This window comes from Artemia franciscana, chromosome 2 (genome assembly GCF_032884065.1).
Source record: "Artemia franciscana chromosome 2, ASM3288406v1, whole genome shotgun sequence".
In the NCBI taxonomy this organism is placed as follows: Eukaryota; Metazoa; Arthropoda; class Branchiopoda; order Anostraca; family Artemiidae; genus Artemia; species Artemia franciscana.
In genome coordinates, this window is record NC_088864.1 from 26,204,549 (window position 1) to 26,226,933 (window position 22,385).

Genomic DNA, 22,385 nt, shown 5'->3' on the forward strand with positions numbered 1-22,385 from the left:
AATGCTACTCCTTCCTTTCATTTGAAAAAACGTTTTCATGTTTATTTTTCATTGTTTTCTTATAGTAATGCTAGAAAATCATGCGCCCTTTTCCTTGAATTTTTCTTCCCCCATGACAGATTCCTCCAAGGAAAGATCCTCCGACATAGCCCCTCCTCTCAGCCCCACCCCCCAAACAAAATAAAATCCCCCTGAAAACGTCTGTACACTTCCCAATAACCATTACTATATGTAAACACTGGTCAAAGTTTGTAACTTGCAGCCCCTCCCCCAGGGATTGTGGGGGAGTAAATCATCCCTATATACATAGTTAGTATGGTTTTCGACTATTCTGAACAAAATGGCTATCTCAAAACTTTGATCCGTTGACTTTGGGAAAAAATGAGCGTGGGAGGGGGCCTAGATACCCTCCAATTTTTTTGGCCACTTAAAAAGGGCACTAGAACTTTTCATTTCCGTTAGAATGAGCCCTCTTGCGACATTCTAGGACCACTCGGTCGATACGATGACCCCTGGAAAAAAAAAAACTAATAAACACGCACCCGTGATTTGTCTTCTGGCAAAAAATACAAAATTCCACGTTTTTGTAGATAGGAGCTTGAAACTTCTACAGTAGGGTTCTCTGATACGTTGAATCTGACGGTGTGATTTTCGTTAAGATTATATGACTTTTAGAGGGTGTTTCCCCCTATTTTCTTAAGTAAGGCAAATTTTCTCAGGCTCGTAACTTTTGATGGGTATAACTAAACTTGAAGGAACTTATATATTTAAAATCAGCATTAAAATGCGATTCTTTTGATGTAGCTAGTGATATCAAAATTCGTTTTTTTAGAGTTTTGGTTACTATTGAGCCGGGTCGCTCCTTACTACAGTTCGTTACCACGAACTGTTTGATAATACTACTGCAGTTACTGTAGGAAATGAGGTTAGGAACTGGCTTTGTTTTAAATCAGGAGTTAAGCAGGGTTGTGTTCTATCCTTCTTTATATGGATCATTTTGATGGACTTTGTCTTCAGGAGCACTGGAAAGGCAATGGGAGACAACAGAATCAAATGGGGGGGGGAACTCTCCTGGACTTAGATTATGCTGATGATCTAAGCATCCTAGATAAAAGTGTGTTTAAAATGAATGAACTTTTAGAGGTTTGGCGTCCCTAAGACTAGGAATAAGTGAAGATGAAAAGATGACATCGGGTAAGGAAAATTTACCTTGATAGTATTATTAGTAATTAAGGTGGGAGCAGTGAAGATGTTAAAAGTAGAATAGCCAAGGCTCGGGATGTTTTTTCACAATTAAAAACAGTTTTAAGGAATTAGAATATAAGTCTGCAAACTAAGACAGTGGTCAAATATGGCTCTGAAGCATGGGCATTCCGAAAAGATGAAGATTTACTCGATTTTTCCAGAGAAATTGCCTACGGATTGTTATGGGTGCGCGACTGACTGATCGTATTTCCAACAGTAGGCGGTACGAAAAAGTTGGTTCAATCCCGCTTTCTATGGCTATAACGAAAGAAAGATTGGCATGGTTAGGGCACGTTCTGTGGATGAAGGATGACAGATTGCCGAAGATTGTTCTTTTCGGCCAACCGTCAAGGGCTAAATGGAAAGCAGGTCGTCCTCGTCTGGGGCGGGAGGATGTCATAAAGAAAATTTCAAGGAAATAGGAACTTCTTGGGAGGGCGTAAAAAGGAATAGATTGGGATGGAGAAGGAGTGTGTGTAGCTGTGTTGGCCTCAGGTGGCCTGGTGCTCCAGTGAGTTGTTAGCAGTAGTAGCAGTAGTAGTAGTAGTATATATATATATATATATATATATATATATATATATATATATATATTATATATATAAAAATAAGTTGTCTGTGGATGTGTCTGTCTGTCTGTCTGTCGAGTGACGTCATGTCATCATGTCGTCATGTTGTCATGAAGTTAGTTGTCGTCATGTTTGTTATGACGATGACGTCATTAAAAGAAATTAAAAAAATCGTTCAAAGACAAATTTTTAATTGTAAGAAGATCGTGGACGGAAAAATATTTAATCGTAAAAGAAGAAGATCTACTGAAGATGGCGGTAAAACAGCAATAATAAAGAAGCGTAACGGTACCACCATCGAAGTAGATAACCAGTGGGTTGTTCCATATTCCCCGTTATTATCAAAAACATTTAATGCAGACATAAACGTTGAATACTGTAACTCCGTAAAGGCAATCAAATACATATGTATATACGTCAACATAGGCAGTGACATGGCAGTTTTTGGCTTGCAGCCCGAAATCAAAGATATCGACGAAATCATACAATATCAGGCTGGAAGATACATAAGCAGTAATGAAGCTGTTTGGCGAATTCTTTCATTTCCGATACATGAACGAAGTCCAGCTGTTGTTCACTTAGCGGTACATTTACAGAATGGTCAACGTGTTTATTTCTCGGAAACCAACGTGCAACAAAGAGCCCTGAATCCACCGGATACAAAGTTAACCGCTTTCTTTTCGCTTTGCAAAAATGATTCTTTTGCAAAAAAACTGCTGTATAGCCACAATCTTGACAGGGCCTTTTGAGGTGAGGCTGTTCTTATTCCTCGCATTCCCTTGATTCCAACGGATCTGCCTTTTCAATTTAAAAGATTGCAATTCCCAATTCGATTAGCATGTGCAATCACCATTAACAAAGCTCAAGGTCAATCATTAGAAAAATGTGGTATAGATCTTAATACTGATTGTTTTTCCCATGGACAATTGTACGTTAAATGTTCGAGGGTCGGTAAACCTGACAATCTATTTATATGCAGCGACAATTTGACAGCGAAGAATGTTGTATATTCGCAAGTTTTACGCAGTTAATTTGTATTGTATCTATCTATCTATCTATCTATATAAAAACGAGTTGTGTGTATGCATGTTTGTTTGTTTGTAAAAAGAGCGTTTGCATATGACGTCATTTTTAGTACATAAGGCTTTGTATATGCACAGACAATGGGAAAGCCAAGAATGTTGTATATTCGCAAGTTTTACGTAGTTTGAAACACATATATAAATCTATCTATATTCACAGGTGGGACACAGGGACACAACTAAAATGGCGCGTAACTAATATGACGCGTAACGACTTACGCGCGCGGGGGGGCTTGGGGGGGCGCGAAGCGCCCCACCAACTAGGTGTTGGGGTGGCGCGAAGCGCCACCCCAACAGCTAGTATATATATATCTATATATATAAAAATAAGTTGTCTGTCTGTCTGTCTGTGGATCAGGTGACGTCATGTTTCTGTGTTGACTGACGTCATGAAATTAGTTGTCGTCATTTTTGCTTTGACGGTGACGTCATTAACGGTATTTGAACGCAAAACCGCGCAGTTAGATGAAAATCCACCTGGACAGCGAGAGTCAAAACATATCAAAACTGAAAATGATAGCGATGATGATTGGGTTTGGGATTTTGACTTGGATAAGGTTATCAATGCCTACCAGATTTAAGTTAAAAAAACAAAGGTTCGTCGATATGTACTTCATAGTGACGCTGAAAAATAAAGAAGAAAAAGAAAACTGAAAAAAGAAAAAAGGTAAAAAACTAAAAAAAAACTAAAAAGAAAAAACACTCAAAGAGAAATTACAGACCGGGACACAAATGACGACCGAGACAGAGGGAATATAAGTGACGACCGGGAACCTCAAAGAGAAATTACAGACTGGGACACCCGGACACAAATCACGACCGGGACACAGGGAATATAAATGACGACCGGGACACAGGGACACAACTACAACGGGGACGCCGGGGGCACAGGCGGGATATATAAATGACGACCGGGACACAGGGATTGTTTGAATAGAAATTACAGACCGGGACACCGGGACATATATAAATGATATATAAATGACGACCGGGACACCGGGACACAGGGAATATAAATGACGACCGGGACACTCAAAGAGAAATTACAAACTGGGACACAGGGACACAAATGACGACCGGGACACAGGGAATATAAATGACGACCGGGACACAGTGACACATCATTAGAATAATGAGGTATAGATCTGAATACGGATTGTTTTCCCCATGGACAATTATATGTTGCATGTTCAAGAGTCAGTAAACCTGACAATCTATTTATATGCACAGACAATGGGAGAGCGAAAATGTTGTATATTCGCATGTTTTACGTAGTTAAAAACATATATTTATATCTATCTCTATTCACAGGTGGGACACAGGGACACAACTACAATGGCGCGTAACTAATATGGCGCGAAACGACTTACGCGCGAAGCGCTCCACCAACTAGGTGTTGGGGTGGCGCGAAGCGCCACCCCAACAGCTAGTATATATATATATATATATATATATATATATATACATATACTAGCTGTTGGGGTGGCTGTGAAAATCAAAGAGTTCGTGGTAACGAACTGTAGTAAGGAGCGACCCGGCTCAATCGTAACCAAAACTAAAAAAAACGGGATTTTGATACCAATAGTTATATATATATATATATATATATATATATATATATATATATATATATATATATATATATATATATATATATATATATATATATATATATATATATATATATATATATATATAACTATTGGTATCAAAATCCCGTTTTTTTTAGTTTTGGTTACGATTGAGCTGGGTCGCTCCTTACTACAGTTCGTTACCACGAACTCTTTGATTTGATTTTTTTTTTTTTTTTTACCGAGAGAAGAAGAAAAAAAGAATGACGAAAAGACAGACGGATAGCGATTTCAGTAGGCATTAAATTGAACCAAATCTCAAGATTGAACAATTTCCTTCGGTTGTAAATGTGGGCCAGAGTTGTTCTATTATAGACATTCGAAATTTGTATTAAAAAGTAAAAACATAACTTTTTCTCAAAATCACCAATTGATTGCCTGAACGTTTTTCTAATATGCCGTATTTAGTCCACAGAAAATAAATTTGCAAATATATACAATAATATGAAATTATTATTTGAGTACTGGGCTTGTTTGAATCTTCTGTTTTGCAATACATAGTTGACAAATTATTAAGGGGGCGAACGGAAAGTTCCAAAAGCTGATTTTTAGGTTTGATTTTTCGATTCCTTCATGGAATTGCCTGGAACACGAGACGGCACACAAATGATAATGAAGTTCGGCACTTCATTATCGGAATGTATATATATATATATATATATATATATATATATATATATATATATATATATATATATATATATATATATATATATATATATATACTAGCTGTTGGGGTGGCGCTTCGCGCCACCCCAACACCTAGTTGGTGGGGCGCTTCGCGCCCCCCCAAGCCCCCCCGCGCGCGTAAGTCGTTACGCGCCATATTAGTTATGCGCCATTGTAGTTGTGTCCCTGTGTCCCACCTGTGAATATAGACTCGTTTTTATATAGATAGATACAATACAAATTAACTGCGTAAAACTTGCGAATAAACAACATTCTTCACTGTCCAATTGTCGCTGCATATAAATATATTTTCAGGTTTACCGACCCTCGAACATGCAACGTACAATTGTCCATGGGAAAAACAATCAGGATTAAGATCTATACCACATTTTTCTAATGATTGACCTTGAGCTTTGTTAATGGTGATTGCAAATACTAATCGAATTGGGAATTTCAATCTTTTAAATTGAAAAAGCAGATCCGTTGGAATCATGGGAATGCGAGGAATAAGAACAGCCTCACCCTCATAAGGCCCTGTCAAGATTGTGGCCTCTATTAGGTTTTCCATTGTTTTTTTTTACGGCAAGTCGCGTGCCATTGCAAAGCTTTGGTGGGTTGATATTTATTAAAAGTATTATTGGTACGCCTATTCTTAGTTGTAGCACGTGTGGTGGAAACCCTGAAGGATCTATGGAATTTAAAAATTCAGATGGATAATTAACCGCTTCATTTGGTTCCAAAACTGTGTCGACTGACTTGTAAAGGACTGCCTGGTCTCGAATCTTGTTCAAAACAATATTGTTGATTTCGTGGACGTCTATATTTTTGGGTGCGAGAATCGCTCTTTCACTTAGCCATTTATTATTTTTATAATTTTTTAGAATATTCGGAAATACTTTTTCAATCAATTCATTTTTGGACGTCACTAAATTACAGAAATCAGCAGGTAGTTGTATACGTCCTGAAATTGAGTCTACTGTTTGACCAGAGTCATCGTTTTGCAATCGGACACGCATATTTGTAGTTAATTTTAATATTTTTACGTGTGCCTATGAATTAGAATTTTTTAGGCAAGCATTCATTTCGTCTGCAGGAGTTAAACTACGTAAAAATTGCGAATATACAACATTCTTGGCTTTCCCATTGTCTCTGCATATACAAAGCCGTATGTACTAATAATGACATCATATGCAAACGCTCTTTTTACAAACAAACAAACATGCATACATACAACTCGTTTTTATATAGATAGATAGATAGATAGATAGATAAAATACAAATTAACTGCGTAAAACTTGCGAATATACAACATTCTTCGCTGTCCAATTGTCGCTGCATATAAATAGATTGTCAGGTTTACCGACCCTCGAACATGCAACGTACAATTGTCAATGGGAAAAACAATCAGTATTAAGATCTATACCACATTTTTCTAATGATTGACCTTGAGCTTTGTTAATGGTGATTGCAAATGCTAATCGAATTGGGAATTGCAATCTTTTAAATTGAAAAGGCAGATCCGTTGGAATCTTGGGAATGCGAGGAATAAGAACAGCCTCACCCTCAAAAGGCCCTGTCAAGATTGTGGCCTCTATTAGTTTTTCCATTGTTTTTTTTACGGCAGGTCGAGTGCCATAGCAAAGCTTTGGTGGGTTTATATTTCTTAAAAGTATTATTGGTAGGCCTATTTTTAGTTGTAGCACGTGTGGTGGAAACCCTGAGAATAATATCTCGAGGTAAAAACTGATCACCGACCATAACGATGGCCACTTCGTCGATAGTTGGAGCATTGTATCTACGCACATGTTGGCCAGTAGGCGTTTTGTCAGCGGAAATAACAATTTTATGCGTATAAGTAGGCATCAAATCGATGGCTGTTTTGAACAGACGCACTAAATTATTATTTTCGTGGAAAAGATGTTGTAATTGGGAAACGATTGTCCTTTCAATGTTGGGAGAAATTGCGCAACGTGCATTCAATTCAGAATTTCTATCACTGATGAAGTACAATTGTAAAAATTTATGATTCTCGCCTGAGAATGGTAGAAGAGACCCTGCTCTATGATAAATTTGCCCTTTTACTTTGAAAGTAGACATAAATTGATCTGGATTTTCAATTTGGGCTCCAAACGACGTCATTTGGAAACATGAGTTGTATTTTCTGATTCATTTATATTCCTTATGTCCCGGTGTCCCGGATATAAAAATAAGTTGTCTGTGTGTCGAGTGACGTCATGTCACCAGGTCGTCATGTCGTCATATCGAGTGACGTCATGTCATCATGTCGTCATGAAGTTAGTTGTCGTCATGTTTGTTATGAAGATGAAGTCATTAAAGGTATTTAAGAAAATCGTCCAAAGACAAATTTTTAATTGTAAGAAGATCGTGGACGGAAAAATGTTTAATTGTAAAATGACTGAAGAACCTACAATGGCAACAGCCGAGGAAGCTGCTCAAAGATTCTATGCCAAAAAACTTGCGGCTGATAGAGAAAGTAAGAAAAGAAAGCGTGCCGAGGAAAAAATAAAAAAAGGAAAAAAACTGAAAAATAAAGGAGAAAAACAAAACTAAAAAAATAAAAATAAAAAAAAAATAAAAAGGTAAAAACTCCAAAAAAACTAAAAAGAAATAAGAAAAAAACTAAAAAACCTAAAAAAAAGTAAAAACAAAAAAAAAACTAAAAAGAAAAAAGGGGAAAAACACAAAAATTTATTCCATCAATGACGACCGGGACACTGGGAATATAAATGACGACCGGGACACAGGGAAACAACTACAACGGGGACGCCGGGGGGACTAAAAAAAAGACCAATTCAAAAACGAATTTATATACAGACCAGGACACCGGGACACAAATGACGACCGGGACACAGGGAATATAAATGACGACCAGGACACTCAAAGAGAAATTACAGACTGGGACACCGGGACACAAATGACGACCGGGACACAGGGAATATAAATGACGACCGGGACACAGGGACACAACTACAACGGGGACGCCGGGGGGCACAGGGGGATAAATAAATGACGACGGCGACACAGGGAATGTTCGATTAACAATCACCATCAACAAAGCTAAAGGGCAATCATTAGAATCATGAGGTATAGATCTGAATACGGATTGTTTTTCCCATGGACAGTTATATGTTTCATGTTCAAGAGTCGGTAAACCTGACAATCTATTTATATGCACAGACAATGGGACAGCGAAGAATGTTGTATATTCGCAAGTTTTACGTAGTTAAAAACATATATATATATATATATATATATATATATATATATATATATATATATATATATATATATATATATATATATATATATATATATATATATATATATATATATATCAACAGCTAGTACTATATATATATCTATCTATCTATATAAAAATAAGTTGTTTGTGTGTCTGTCGAGTGACGTCATGTCGTCATGAAGTTTGTTGTCGTCATGTTTGTTATGACGATGACGTCATTAAACGTATTTAAGAAAATCTTTCAAAGACAAATTTTTAAGCAATTAAAAGCTTTAGCGTAAAGAGCGAGGGATTGCGGAGGGGACAACCCGTTTTATATACGGAGTAATTTCTGTTCGTTTTAAGTTTTAATGTCGCTCCTTACTTTCAGCTAAAAAAATTAGTTTTTTTTTATTTAATTCTCATACATAGCACTAATCACTTTAATGTATTTTTCTGGTATACCATATAAGGATAATACCTTTGCTAAATCTCTTCTATCAACGGAATACGGTTAGCCTACGGTAGCTCCATATATTCTTGGGTAATTCATATCCGATTTATCTTAGCTTATGATCTGACCGTTTTCTGTCCGCGGCAACCATGAGAAACTTCACGAAACAATGACTTGAATGTAGACTTACCTGGTAGGAACTTACCTGCATTAAAACCCAGTTTGGCGTCCCTCATATCTAAAGACAAATAACCGTTTATGTTTTTTCTCTCTTTCAGTGAAGCAGTATCACGCTTAACTCGTTCTATGAAAGGCCCAAGAAAGGGAAGGAGCAAAGAAACTTCAAATCCATTAGAAGTACAGAAAAGCCTGTTAAATGCCTATGAAGCTGCTAATAGTATAAGAGAACAGTCATTACTTAGAACAGGTGAGCTTTAAGCAGGAAAATAAAATTTAGAAATTCTTCTCCAAAAAGAATAGAGAAATTTCATTCAACTTTTGGCGCATTCAAATACTTCATGATTCACCACTACTCTTGGTAATTAGATAATTATCAGCTCTATCCGACCAGAGAACAGACCAAAAATTTACCTGAAACAACACTAATTCATAAAACATTTGACTGCTAATCCCCTTGTGCTTACTTTCAGCCACAGTCCAGGTACATTCAAGAAAACTTTTATCAGAAATGGGATACATCACAGTGCCAGAAGGAGACGGTGGTCAGGGTACTGAACTATTGATTAGTTTTTTTAATATCGTATCGAAGCATAGCAAAGGTACATAAAATCGTTATTGCTTATCCGGGAAGGAGGAGTTGAAAAGAAATGCAAGAAACATACTGTTTCCATTTTTTTTTTTTTAATGGTGAAGGTAGGCACGCTCATTATTGTGATATTTATGATATGCTTTCAGTAAAGGGAATGATATTATTGGTATCGTAACAGTGCTGCCTAAGTAAAAAGCAAAAAACTTTTGCAAAAAAGAAAATTATTTATTTTTTTCTTTTCGCAAGGGAACTTCGTATGAGAGGAGTTGTTATAGAAACTGTGGAAGGGACTTATCCAATTTGAAATCAAAAATTTTAGAGCCGTTCTTAATAAACAAAGTCAGGGAAGGGCAACCAGCCTCCGCCCCACATCCATGCCCCGTTTTTGCTGACATATCCCAAATACCTCCGATCGAGATTTTGAGGACGGTAATTTTTCAGAATACCTGAAAGGTCCAATAACTATGCATCTGGAGATGGCAGGGTCTCCTCACAGCTCGTAGGGTGAGGGGTTTAGGCTATGCGAGTTACCTGTTATTTACTTACAGATTTTTTTAATGGGAAAGGGGAGTGGGGCATGTTTGATCCTGGGTCTCCAAAAAGGCTGAGGGTATTTAGCTTGGAAGTTTCAGGTAATGTAGAATTAAATCAGAACACTTGTGCATGAAGATCAGTGCAAGCTGAGGTTTATGTTGAACTAACCGAAATGCACTCTGTGCATTCTACTAATACTAATACTAATTTGACTGAAACCACTTGTTACCACAGCTACTTGCAACTTATATTGCTTAAGACTGCAACTACTTTTAAATAAGAATACTTGCAACTACGACTGCAACTATTTGGGACTTTGACTGCTTGTGACTGCAAATGCTTGTGGCTGCAACTACTTTTGAGTGGACTGTAACTACCCGTAACTGTCGGTGCAGCAACTCAAGACTGTGAGCAATTATGATTGCGAATAATTCAAACGGCAACAATTACAGCTGTAATTGCAATTGCAACAGGGACTGCTACTGATAGTTCTACTGCTACGATTACACGTACTGTTACTCCTACCAATACTACAATCATTAAACTAAATCAAAAGAGTTTAAGTTCATCCAGGTTTTAAAAAGGACACATAGACACAACTTTTCAGTAATAGAATTGGATCTCGACTAAAAAAATTAAGAGAAAGCTAGGGGGGGGGGGATTAAATTAAATCAAAAGATATGATGTGTATCCAAATCGTCAGAAGGTTTTTCGAGCAATATTCAGGAATACCCAAGGCTGTTACTTTGGAATTTTCAGGGCTTGTTTTATGTTTAACTAAATCATAAGACACTGCGTGCATCATAGGCTGTCAAAAGGCGTAAAGTGCGTACAGCGTTGTCTTTACATTTCTTTGAAAAATTTCTGTTGAGACCTTTTTTTTTGTAATTGATCTCAGGAACAGAACAGGGTATTAAGTCAAAACTTTCAGAATCCTCGCCTGGTTCCTCGTGCCAGGCTACAGCAAAATGTGTAAACTGTCAATGCAATCACGAGTCATTCTCATTGAAAGGCCAAATCCTTCGTGAACTTATGTCGAAACGGTGATCAAACAGTTCGTGGTAACGAACTGTAGTAAGGAGCGACCCGGCTCAATAGTAACCAAAACTCTAAAAACTGGAATTTTAAATAAATTTTTATTTTTTTTATTTTTTATTAAAAATTTTTTATTAATGCGCAAGATGTTGTAAAACTTCGGAGGGATTTCTGGCCGCAGGGGAGATAAACATTAATGAGGACAAGGTTGGCAAGATGAATAGCAATATAACAATCACTCTCGTGATAACATAAAGGGGGTGGTGAAAACAGCTTCTTTTTTTTAAACATACTAGGCTACCTGATAGTCTGCCATAGTTTTGTGGGCACTCTTAGAAAAAACTAAATGTTCGTTACTTCTGCATAGGGAGTTTAAGCTCACTAAGCTAGGGGATGTTCCTGGAGGAATAAAATATCAAAATTTTCTAATGTCTGATCTAAAGAAACGTCTTTATCCTTCGTACCGTTAATATTGAACGAGCATATAGTGATGGTAGTCATAGCACTCATTTCTTTGCATAAGATTAAATAAAAAAAAACAAGTTTTTTCAACTGAAAGTAATGAGTGACATCAAAACTTAAAACGCACAGAAATTACTTCGTATATGAAAGAGGCTGCTTCCTCATCAACGCCCCGCTCTTTACGCTAAAGTTTGACTCTGTCTCACAATTCTTCTTTTTAAAACAGTAAAAAACTTTAGCGTAAAGAGCGGGGCGTTGATGAGGAAGCAGCCTCTTTCATATACGAAGTAATTTCTGTGCGTTTTAAGTTTTGATGTCACTCCTTACTTTCAGTTGAAAAAACTTGTTTTTTTTTATTTAATTTCTGAACGTTTTTGAATCAATGCATGTTTTGATTTTGGCTCTCCGCAGAGGAATAATCAAAACAAAATTTGCATATTTTTTTTTTTGGCTCAATGGCTTTCTCATAATTTTGATCGAATGATTTTGAGAAAAAAAGAGCGGGGGACGAAGCCTAGTTGTCCCCCGATTTTTTGGTTAATTAAAAAGGCAACTAGAACTTCTAATTTTTTCCGAATCTTTTTATTGGTAAAAGATTTACGTAACTTATAAATTAGCTTACGTAAAGAACTTTTGTATTCTCATGTTTTTAGTACATATATGAGGGGATTCGCCCCATCGTCAGTACCTCGCTCTTTACACTAAAGCTTAAATTTTGTCCCAATTCATTAAGAATGACCCCCTGAATCACAAAAGCCGTAGAATAAGTAGTTGAAATTACCGAAAATACTTTAGCGTAAAGAGCGAGGTATTAGAAGGAGGTGATCCCCTCATATGGGTAATAATTTCTGTTTGTTTTAAGTTTTATTGCTGTTCCTTACTTCCAGCTGAAAAAGCTTTTTCACTTTTATTTTTTAATTGTTTTTTTTTTAAATAATGCTAGTAAATCCTGCTCTCCCTTCATGGAAATTTTCTTCTCCCATTACAAATTCTCGAAGGAAAGTTCCCCCAGCATATCCCCCTCTTCTTAACCCCTCCCCCAAACCAAAAAATCCTCCTGAAAACGCCTGTATACTTCCCAATAACCATTACTATATGTAAGCACAGGTCAAAGTTTGTAACTTGTTGCCCCTCCCACGGGGACTGTGGGGGAGTAAGTCGTCCCCAAAGACATAGTTATAAGGTTTTTCGACTACGCTGAATAAAATGGCTATCTCAGAATTTTGATCCGTTGACTTTGGGAAAATAATTTGCGTGGGAGGGGGCCTAGGTGCCCTCCAATTTTTTTGGTCACTTAAAAAGGGCACTAGAACTTTTCATTTCCGTTAGAATGAGCCCTCTTGCAACATTCTAGGACAACTGGGTCGATACGATCACCCCTGGGGAAAAAAAACAACAAAAAAACAAATAAACACGCATCCGTGATCTGCCTTCTGGCAAAAAATGCAAAATTCCACATTTTTGTAGATAGGAGCTCGAAACTTCTACAGTAGGGTTCTCTGATACGCTGAATCTGATGGTGTGATTTTCGTTAAGATTCTATGACTTTTAGGGGGCGTTTCCCCCTATTTTCTAAAATAACGCAAATTTTCTCAGGCTCGTAACTTTTGATGGGTAAGACTAAACTTGATGAAACTTATATATTTAAAACCAGCATTAAAATGCGATTATTTTGATGTAGCTATTGGTATCAAAATTCCATTTTTTAGAGTTTTGGTTACTATTGAGCCGGGTCGCTCCTTACTACAGTTCGTTACCACGAACTGTTTGATATAGGATGCCAACATGCTCATCGTGCTCTAGCTTCGCTATTACTTGAAGAGCATAAACATGGTTTTGAGGTTCATTTTTGTGCACTCGATGTTTCAAAAGCATTTGATTCAATATGTCAATGTCAACTTTGGTATTCTTCAATCCAACTTGGTGCTAATGTGTCTATTATATCAACTCTTCGTTTTTGGTATGCTAATTCATATGTTCGACTCAAGTCAGGTGACACCTACGTTGGTAATATCCCCATCCGTTCTGGTCTTAGGAAAGGAGGAGTCCTATCCCCGTATCTTTTTGAAGCTTGTCTTTATTCTGTTTTGCCACGTGTTAATCCTTCATGTTTTTAGGTCTAACAAATCTTAAGTATATTGCATATGTAGATGATTTACTTTTGATTAGCCGCACTCAATCTAGCCTAATTAAGTCGACCCAGCTTGTTTCTAGGTCTTTTGAGGAAATCGGCCTCAGACTTAATACTGAAAATTGTGGATATTCAGTTTTTGATACTAAACATCAAAGTGGTAATCTTGTTTGTGGTTCTTTTCAAACAGTTCGTGGTAACGAACTGTAGTAAGGAGCGACCCGGCTCAAAACTCTAAAAAATGAAATTTTGATACCAATAGCTACATCATAAGAATCGCATTTTAATGCTGGTTTTAAATATATAAGTTTCATCAAGTTTAGTCTTACCCATCAAAAGTTACGAGCCTGAGAAAATTTGCGTCATTTTGGAAAATAGGGATAAACACCCCCTAAAAGTCATAGAATCTTAACGGAAATCACACCATCAGATTCAGCGTATCAGAGAACCCTACTGTAGAAGTTTCGAGCTCCTATCTACAAAAATGTGGAATTTTGCTTTTTTTGCCAGAAGGCAGATCACGGATGCGTGTTTATTTGTTTTTTTTTTTTTTCCCAGGGGTGATCATATCGACCCAGTTGTCCTAGAATGTTGCAAGAGGGCTCATTCTAACGGAAATGAAAAGTTCTAGTGCCCTTTTTGACCAAAAAAATTGGAGGGCACCTAGGCCCCCTCCCACGCTAATTATTTTCCCAAAGTCAACGGATCAAAATTCTGAGATAGCCATTTTATTCAGCGTAGTCGAAAAACCTTATAACTATGTCTTTGGGGACGACGTACTCCCCCACAGTCCCCGTGGGAGGGGCAACAAGTTACAAACTTTAACCTGTGCTTACATATAGTAATGGTTATTGGAAAGTATACAGGCGTTTTCAGGAGGATTTTTTGGTTGGGGGGACGGGTTGAGAAGAGGGGGATATGCTGGGGGAACTTTCCATCGAGAGTTTGTCATGGGAGAAGAAAATTTCTATGAAGGGAGAGCAGGATTTACTAGCATTATTTAAAAAAATAACAATTAAAAAATAAATGTGAAAAAGCTTTTTAAGCTGGAAGTAAGGAACAGCAATAAAACTTAAAACAAACAGAAATTATTACCCATATGAGGGGCTCATCTCTTTCTAATACCTCGCTCTTTACGCTAAAGTATTTTTAGTAATTTCAACTATTTATTCTACGGCTTTTGTGATTCAGGGGTCATTCTTAATAAATTGGGATAAAATTTAAGCTTTAGTGTAAAGAGCGAGGTACTGACGAAGGGGTGAATCCCCTCATATATGTAATAAAAACATGAGAATAAAAAAGTTCTTTACGTAAGCTAATTTACAAGTTACGTAAATCTTTTACCAATAAAAAGATTCGTAAAAAATTAAAAGTTCTAGTTGCCTTTTTAATTAACCAAAAAATCGGAGGGTAACTAGGCTTCGTTACCCGCTCTTTTTATCTCAAAATCATTCGATCAAAATTATGAGAAAGCCATTTAGCCAAAAAAAAAAAAAAAATAGTATGCAAATTTCGTTTTGATTATTCCTCTGCGGAGAGCCAAAATCAAAACATGCATTGATTCAAAAACGTTCAGAAATTAAATAAAAAAAACAAGTTTTTTTAACTGAAAGTAAGGAGCGACATTAAAACTTAAAACGCACAGAAATTACTTCGTATATGAAAGAGGCTGCTTCCTCATCAACGCCCCGCTCTTTACGCTAAAGTTTTTTACTGTTTTGAAAAGAAGAATTGAGAGAAAGAGTCAAACTTTAGCGTAAAGAGCGGGGCGTTGATGAGGAAGCAGCCTCTTTCATATACGAAGTAATTTCTGTGCGTTTTAATGTCGCTCCTTACTTTCAGTTAAAAAAACTTGTTTTTTTTATTTAATTCAGTTAAGCTTGTTTCTTCGATTCGGTGGCTTGGTATTAGAATTTCTTCATCTTTATCGGCTTTTCGATCTTGTGGGCTTAATGATAATAGAAGTAATCTTAAATTTGGGTGCGCGAAAATTGTCCCGAACAGAGGCAGATTTTCAAGAAAGGTTTAATACAGACTTTATTCTGCATATTGCGATCACTATATTGTTTCTCGCCGGCTTTCGCCCGCTTTTTAATAGTCAAGATTTATAACATATAAGAGTTCCGTATTTTCGCTATTCCAAATATTTGTTGTATCTGCCGCGTTCTTATAAAATCGGAAAATTATAAAGTTTTGTGCCACTGATATTATTTTCAAACAGTTCGTGGTAACGAACTGTAGTAAGGAGCGACCCGGCTCAACAGTAACCAAAACTCTAAAAAATGGAATTTTGATACCAATAGCTACATCAAAAGAATCGCATTTTAATGCTGACTCTAAATATATAAGTTTCATCAAGTTTAGTTCTACCCATCAAAAAATAAGAGCCTGAGGAAATTTGTCTGATTCTAGAAAATAGTGGGAAACACCCCCCTAAAAGTCATATAATCTTAACGAAAATCACACCATCAGATTCAGCGTATCAGAGAACCGTATCGTAGAAGTTTCAAGCTCCTATCTACAAAAATGTGGAATTTGTATTTTTTGCCAAAAGGCAGATCACGGACGCGTGTTTATTTGTTTGTTTTTTTTCCCAGGGGTGATCGTATCGACCCAGTGGTCCTAGAATGTTGCAAGGGGGCTCATTCTAACGGAAATGAAAAGTTCTAGTGCCCTTTTTAAGTGACCGAAAAAATTGGAGGGCACCTAGGCCCCCTCCCACGCTAATTATTTTCCCAAAGTCAACGGATCTAAATTCTGAGATAGCCATTTTATTCAGAGTAGTCGAAAAACCTTATAACTATGTCTTTGGGGACGACTTACTCTCCCACAGTCCCCGTGGGAGGGTCTACAAGTTACAAACTTTGACCAGTGCCTACATATAGTAATGGTTACTGGGAAATGTACAGACGTTTTCAGGGGGATTTTTTGGTTGGGAAGGGGTTGAGAAGAGGGGGATATCTTGGGGGAGCTTTCCATCGAGGAGTTTGTCATGGGGGAAGAAAATTTCCGTGAAGGGAGCGCAAAATTTTCTAGCATTATTAAAAAAAACAATGAAAAAATAAATATGAAAATTTTTTTCAACTGGAAGTAAGGAGCAGCATTAAAATTTAAAACGAACAGAAATTATTAAGCATATGAGGGGCTCACCTCCTCCTAATACCTCGGTCTTTACGCTAAAGTATTTTTAGTAATTTCGACTATTTATTCTACGGCTTTTGTGATTCAGGGGTTATTTTTAATGAATTGGGACCAAATTTAAGCTTTAGTGCAAAGAGCGAGGTACTGACGAGGGGGTGAACCCCCTCATATATGGAATAAAAACATGAGAATACAAAAGTTCGTTACGTAAGCTATTTTATAAGTTACGTATATCTTTTAATAATAAAAACATTCGTAAAAAATTAAAAGTTCTAGTTGCCTTTTTAAGTAACCAAAAAATCGGAGGGCAACTAGGCTTCCTCCCCCGCTCTCAAAATCCTCAAGATTCACTCTCAAAATCTTTTCTCAAAATCATTCGATCAAAACTATGAGAGAGCCATTTAGCCAAAATCAAAACATGCATTGATTCAAAAACGTTCAGAAATTAAATAAAAAAAAAGTTTTTTTAACTGAAAGTAAGGAGCGACATTAAAACTTAAAACAACCAGAAATTACTTCGTATATGAAAGGGGCTGCTTCTTCATGAACGCCCCGCTCTTTACGCTAAAGTTTTTTACTGTTTTAAAAAGAAGAGTTGAGAGAAAGAGTCAAACTTTTGTGTTATTTTATTTTCCTTTCCTTAGTGTTTTTACTCGGCTTAAATTGTGAAAAAACAAGCGGGTAACAAATAAATTATTATTGTTATTATAACTTTCCAGATTGTCAAAAAGTGTCTGTGCAATATCCTAGGAATAGCTAACGATTTTACACTGGAAATGTTGGGCCATGTTATCGGGGATTAAGAACTAAATTAAAAGACAGTATGTGCATCCAGGTTGTCCAAAGAGTGCATCGTAATATCTCAGGAATGGCTTAGGGTATTAGGTTGGAATTTTCAGGACATGTTGTAGGAGATGTTGGAGTGATCAAAAAACATTATGTTCATCCAGCTGGTCAAAAGGACATATCAATCAATTAGTAATTTTACTAACCCATATAAAATGACACGAAAGTGCCCATATGGAGTAAAGAAAAAAAAAGAGAAGAGAGAAAAAAAAAGAAAGAATCAGACTGATAAACAATACTAAATAAATAAATTATTATATTATAAATTAATTATACGGGTAACAAATAAATTATTATTATCATTATAACTATCCAGATTGTCAAAAAGTGTCTGTGCAATATCCTAGGAATAGCTAAGGGTATTACATTGGAAATATTGGGCCATGTTATCGGTGATTAAGAACTAAATCAAAAGACACTTTGTGCATCCAGTTTGTCCAAAGAGTGCATCGTAATATCTCAGGAACGGCTTAGGGTATTAGGTTGAAACTTTCAGGACATATTGTAGGAGATGTTGAAGTGATCAATAGACACTATGTTCATCCAGCAGGTCAAAAGGACATATCAATCAATCAATAATTTTATTGACCCATATAAAATGATACGAAAGTGCCCATATGGAGTAAAGGAAAAAAAGAGAAGAGAGAAAAAAAAGAATCAGACTATGATAAACAATACTAAATAAACGCACTATAATATGGGTGCTACGGTCTAGAGATGAAACAAATTCGGCATGTCGTTGGTCTACAGCTACAAATGGATCAGTAACACCATATAGTTGCGTAACTTTGCGGTTACGAGCCCAAAGAGGAAGACTTAGAAGATACTTTGCATACTTGTAATATAGCTTACGGATTGTCCGCAAATCAGTCATGGTAAATAGCTTCCAAAAAGGAGCTAGGGCTAGGATATGAGGGATTGTGTAAGCGTTATAGAGTCTAGCCAAAACATTCTTACTGTAACGTGTTTTAGCATTAACTAGTAGTCCATAAGCTGTTCTAGTCTTGTGCTGAAATGCCCAAGTAGCCCTGCACACGTACTTTTTAGGTCAGTACCAAGAGGTAAACTGTGGTACTATCAGAACTTGGTCGTTTAGAATTCAACTTAATACATTCACTCTTACTCGGATTGAAATTTAGTCCAATATCGTTATATTCCTCACTTAAACTTGCAAAATTCTTCTCTATTAAAGCCAGGATTCTACTCAAATTAAGAATATCGTCAGCATAATTCAAAAGCGATAGGTCCAAGCCACGAAAAATAAAGCTCACATCAACTTTCTTCTGGACATCGATTACACAGTTGTTAAATAGCGGTGGTGAGGGTATAGCACCTTGTCGAATACCTTTATGTACGGGAATGGACCTGTCAATTAAATCAGAGTTTTTACCAGAAAGTGACTTAGCCTTTACATTTAATCTCCGATACATGTTTAGAAGGGTAGCTATTACTGTACTGTTCATATCACGAAGCAGAGCCGCTAGTAAAAGTTGAGGGGATTCCAGAGTCAAAAGCTCTGCTGATATCATGGCCGGCAAGAAACAGTGGATCCTCAGACGAGGCGGTTTCGAGTATAAAATTTGCAAGGATGGAGTGGACGTGCACACGGCTAAGACCGTTTTTAAAACCGAACTGATTTTCTGGCGTGGAGCAAGTCTGATTGAACATATTGATCACAAGGGATTCCATTAGCTTGCACAACACAGGAGAAACAATGATTGGGCGGTACGACTGGCAATCGGTACTATCTTTACCCTTTTTGCAAACAGGTGTAATGACCCCAGTACAAAAAACATCCGGAACTTGCTCACAATTGAAAATCATTTGATAGAATAGTTCTGAATGATTTATAAGGGACGGAGACCCGTGAACGAGATGCATACCACATAACTGATCAGCGCCACTAGAATGTTTCTTCTTCATTTTCAGTATCGCGTCGCGAATATTCTGGGTTGTCACGACAAATCCAAGATCACAATTGTGGGACTCGAGGGCTTGATCGAGCTCTAGGTTGAACTTTCTTTCGAGATTATCATTCGGAGAGGCGAACTCCCTGTTGAACTTAGGAACGGGTAAGGATATTAAGTTAAAACTCTTGGTAAATGTCGAGGGGGATGTTGAACTAACCAATAGAAACCATCTCCATCCAATTTGTAAAATGATGCCTCTGCAATATCTCAGGAACAGCTAAGTAGGTAGGTAGGTAGGTACATTTTTATTTAAAACCTTTATATCATATACATATCAATTAGTCAAAAAAAGGCCGTTCTGGCCTGTAATAGCGACTACATTCATGCTACTTAAATCATCAATAATACTAACTCATTAAATGCACAGAAAAAAGAGTGTATATATAAACATATACACACATACACATATCTTAATAAATATATATATACACATACATACATAAATACATATACATACATATATACATACACATACAAATATACATACATTGCTCGATGATTTTAGCATACATATATACATATACATACACATACATAAATACATACACATATACATACACATACAAATATACATACACCACTCCAAATAATTACTCAGATTTGAAAAATTCTGGATAGCCCACTCTCATTCAATACGCTTCCCTTCACCATCCTGATCATTTATCATTCAAAAAATGCATTTTTAACCGGTGCTTAAGCTGTGGGAGACTCTCTGACTCCCTTATATACTCTGGGAATGTATTCCAAATTGTCGTGCCTATGTGTCTTGTCACTTGCCCCGATCGCGTTGTATTCCTTACCTCATTAATCAGATCATTTCCATGTCGGGTAAAATACGGATGGTACAACGAATTATGTTTAAAATAACTTCTAAAAACTTCAGGTCCTAAATTATTCAAGCATTGAAAAACAAAAATGCCTATCTGCATATCTCTAATTTGACCTACATTTAGTAAATTCAGCTTTTTAAATATACTTAACGTACTATCAGTTCCTCGGTCATAATTTCCAATAATACGTACAGCTTTATTTTGCTGTACCTGTACTCTTTTATAATTTGTGTAAAAATCACTTGCCCATATCATACATCCATAATTAATATAAGACGATACTAACGAATGGTACAATGAAAGCATTACTTTAGTTGGAAAAAAAATATTTAAGTTTACGCAGCATCCCAACACCTCTTGAAACTTTCCATGAAATCACATCACTATGTTTTTTCCAGCTGAGTTTATTGTCCACTATAAATCCCAGATATCGAGTTTCTTGAACTTCTGCTAGAGTAGTTCCATTATATATAATAGCTCCTGGTTAACTTAGAACTTTCTTGACATTTTCAGAGGGATGATCGAATAATGTTTGTCTTTATTCAAAGTTGTAGCAATGTGTGGTAAAAATTACTTCAGTCCTATAGAAGCCCAAAGATTATGCAGATTTCAATCCATTTATTTGAATATTATTCTGCACACCCGTCCATCGAAAGTTCTATAGTACAACTATTATCAACATTTGTTGCAAAATTTTGTCCAAAGAAATAGCATGACAAACTCTTGATTCTTAATAAGATTAAACTAAAAAAACAAGTTTTTTTCAGCTGAAAGTAAGAAGCAACGTCAAAACTTTAAAAAAAATTATCATGTAATTGAGGGAGGTTTCCACCTCCTCAACAACTCGCGCTTCAGGCTAAAGTTGTTTAGTACTTTAAAAAAAAGTTTCATGTTGTTCTAATTAAACAAACCACGTGTTTCAGGAGTTGTTCTAAAAAATTGGGACACAATTCAAATTTTAGCGTAAACAGTGAAGCGATGAGAAGGAGGCAACCCCTCTCATATATGTAATGATTTCTGTTCGTTTTAAGTTTTAATGATGCCTCTTACTTTCAGTTGATTTTTTTATTTAATCTCTGATACATTTTTTAAATAATGCCAGGAAATCTGGCTCCACCAAAACGGAAAAATCCCTTTTCCCCACGGATATATCCTCCAGAAAATTCGATCCTTGTGAAAATTTACCAAGCGTAAATTTGATTCATCAAAAAGAAAGCAAGACATCAGATGAATTTCGTATAGGAATTCTGGCAAATTCCCTCAGAATTAAATTTCTCCTGAAACTTCCATCCCCATGGAAAATTATCCCCGTGGAAAATCCTCCAGTAGAAAATTCTTCCCCCTCCAACCCGAAAATGTTTGCATACTTCCCAATAACAAATACTGTTCGTAAACAATTGGCAAATTTTATAACTTAAGGGCCTTTCTCCAGGGGCTGTGGTGGGGGGGGGGGTGGTCGTGTTATCTCGAAAAGCATATTTATTCGGCCTTTCAACTAAGCTGAGCAAAGAGGCTATCTCAAAATTTTAATCAGACAATTTTGAGAAAAAGAGGTGTGGGAGGGGACCTAATTGCCTTCCAATCTTTTTGGTCACTTAGATAGAGCACTAGAACTTTTAATTTCCATTCGAATGAACCTCTTCTCGGTGTTCTAGGGCCGATGGGTCAATTTGATCACCCCAGGAAAAAAAAACAAATAAACACCATCCGTGATCTTTCTTCTAGCAAAAATGACCAAATTCCACATTTTTGGAAATATACCCTTTAAACTTCTAC

General features: G+C 36.6%; 1 protein-coding gene across 1 annotated transcript in view; it reads left to right on the top strand.

Annotated features, from left to right (window-relative positions):
- The window catches only part of LOC136039348 (uncharacterized), a 51,969-nt gene that overhangs the window by 23,781 nt on the left and 5,803 nt on the right, over positions 1-22,385 (top strand). Inside the window, exon 3 of the mRNA XM_065723007.1 lies at positions 9,170-9,318. Within this exon, the coding sequence (XP_065579079.1) occupies positions 9,170-9,318 (149 nt within the window). The remainder of the gene's footprint in view (positions 1-9,169; positions 9,319-22,385) is intronic.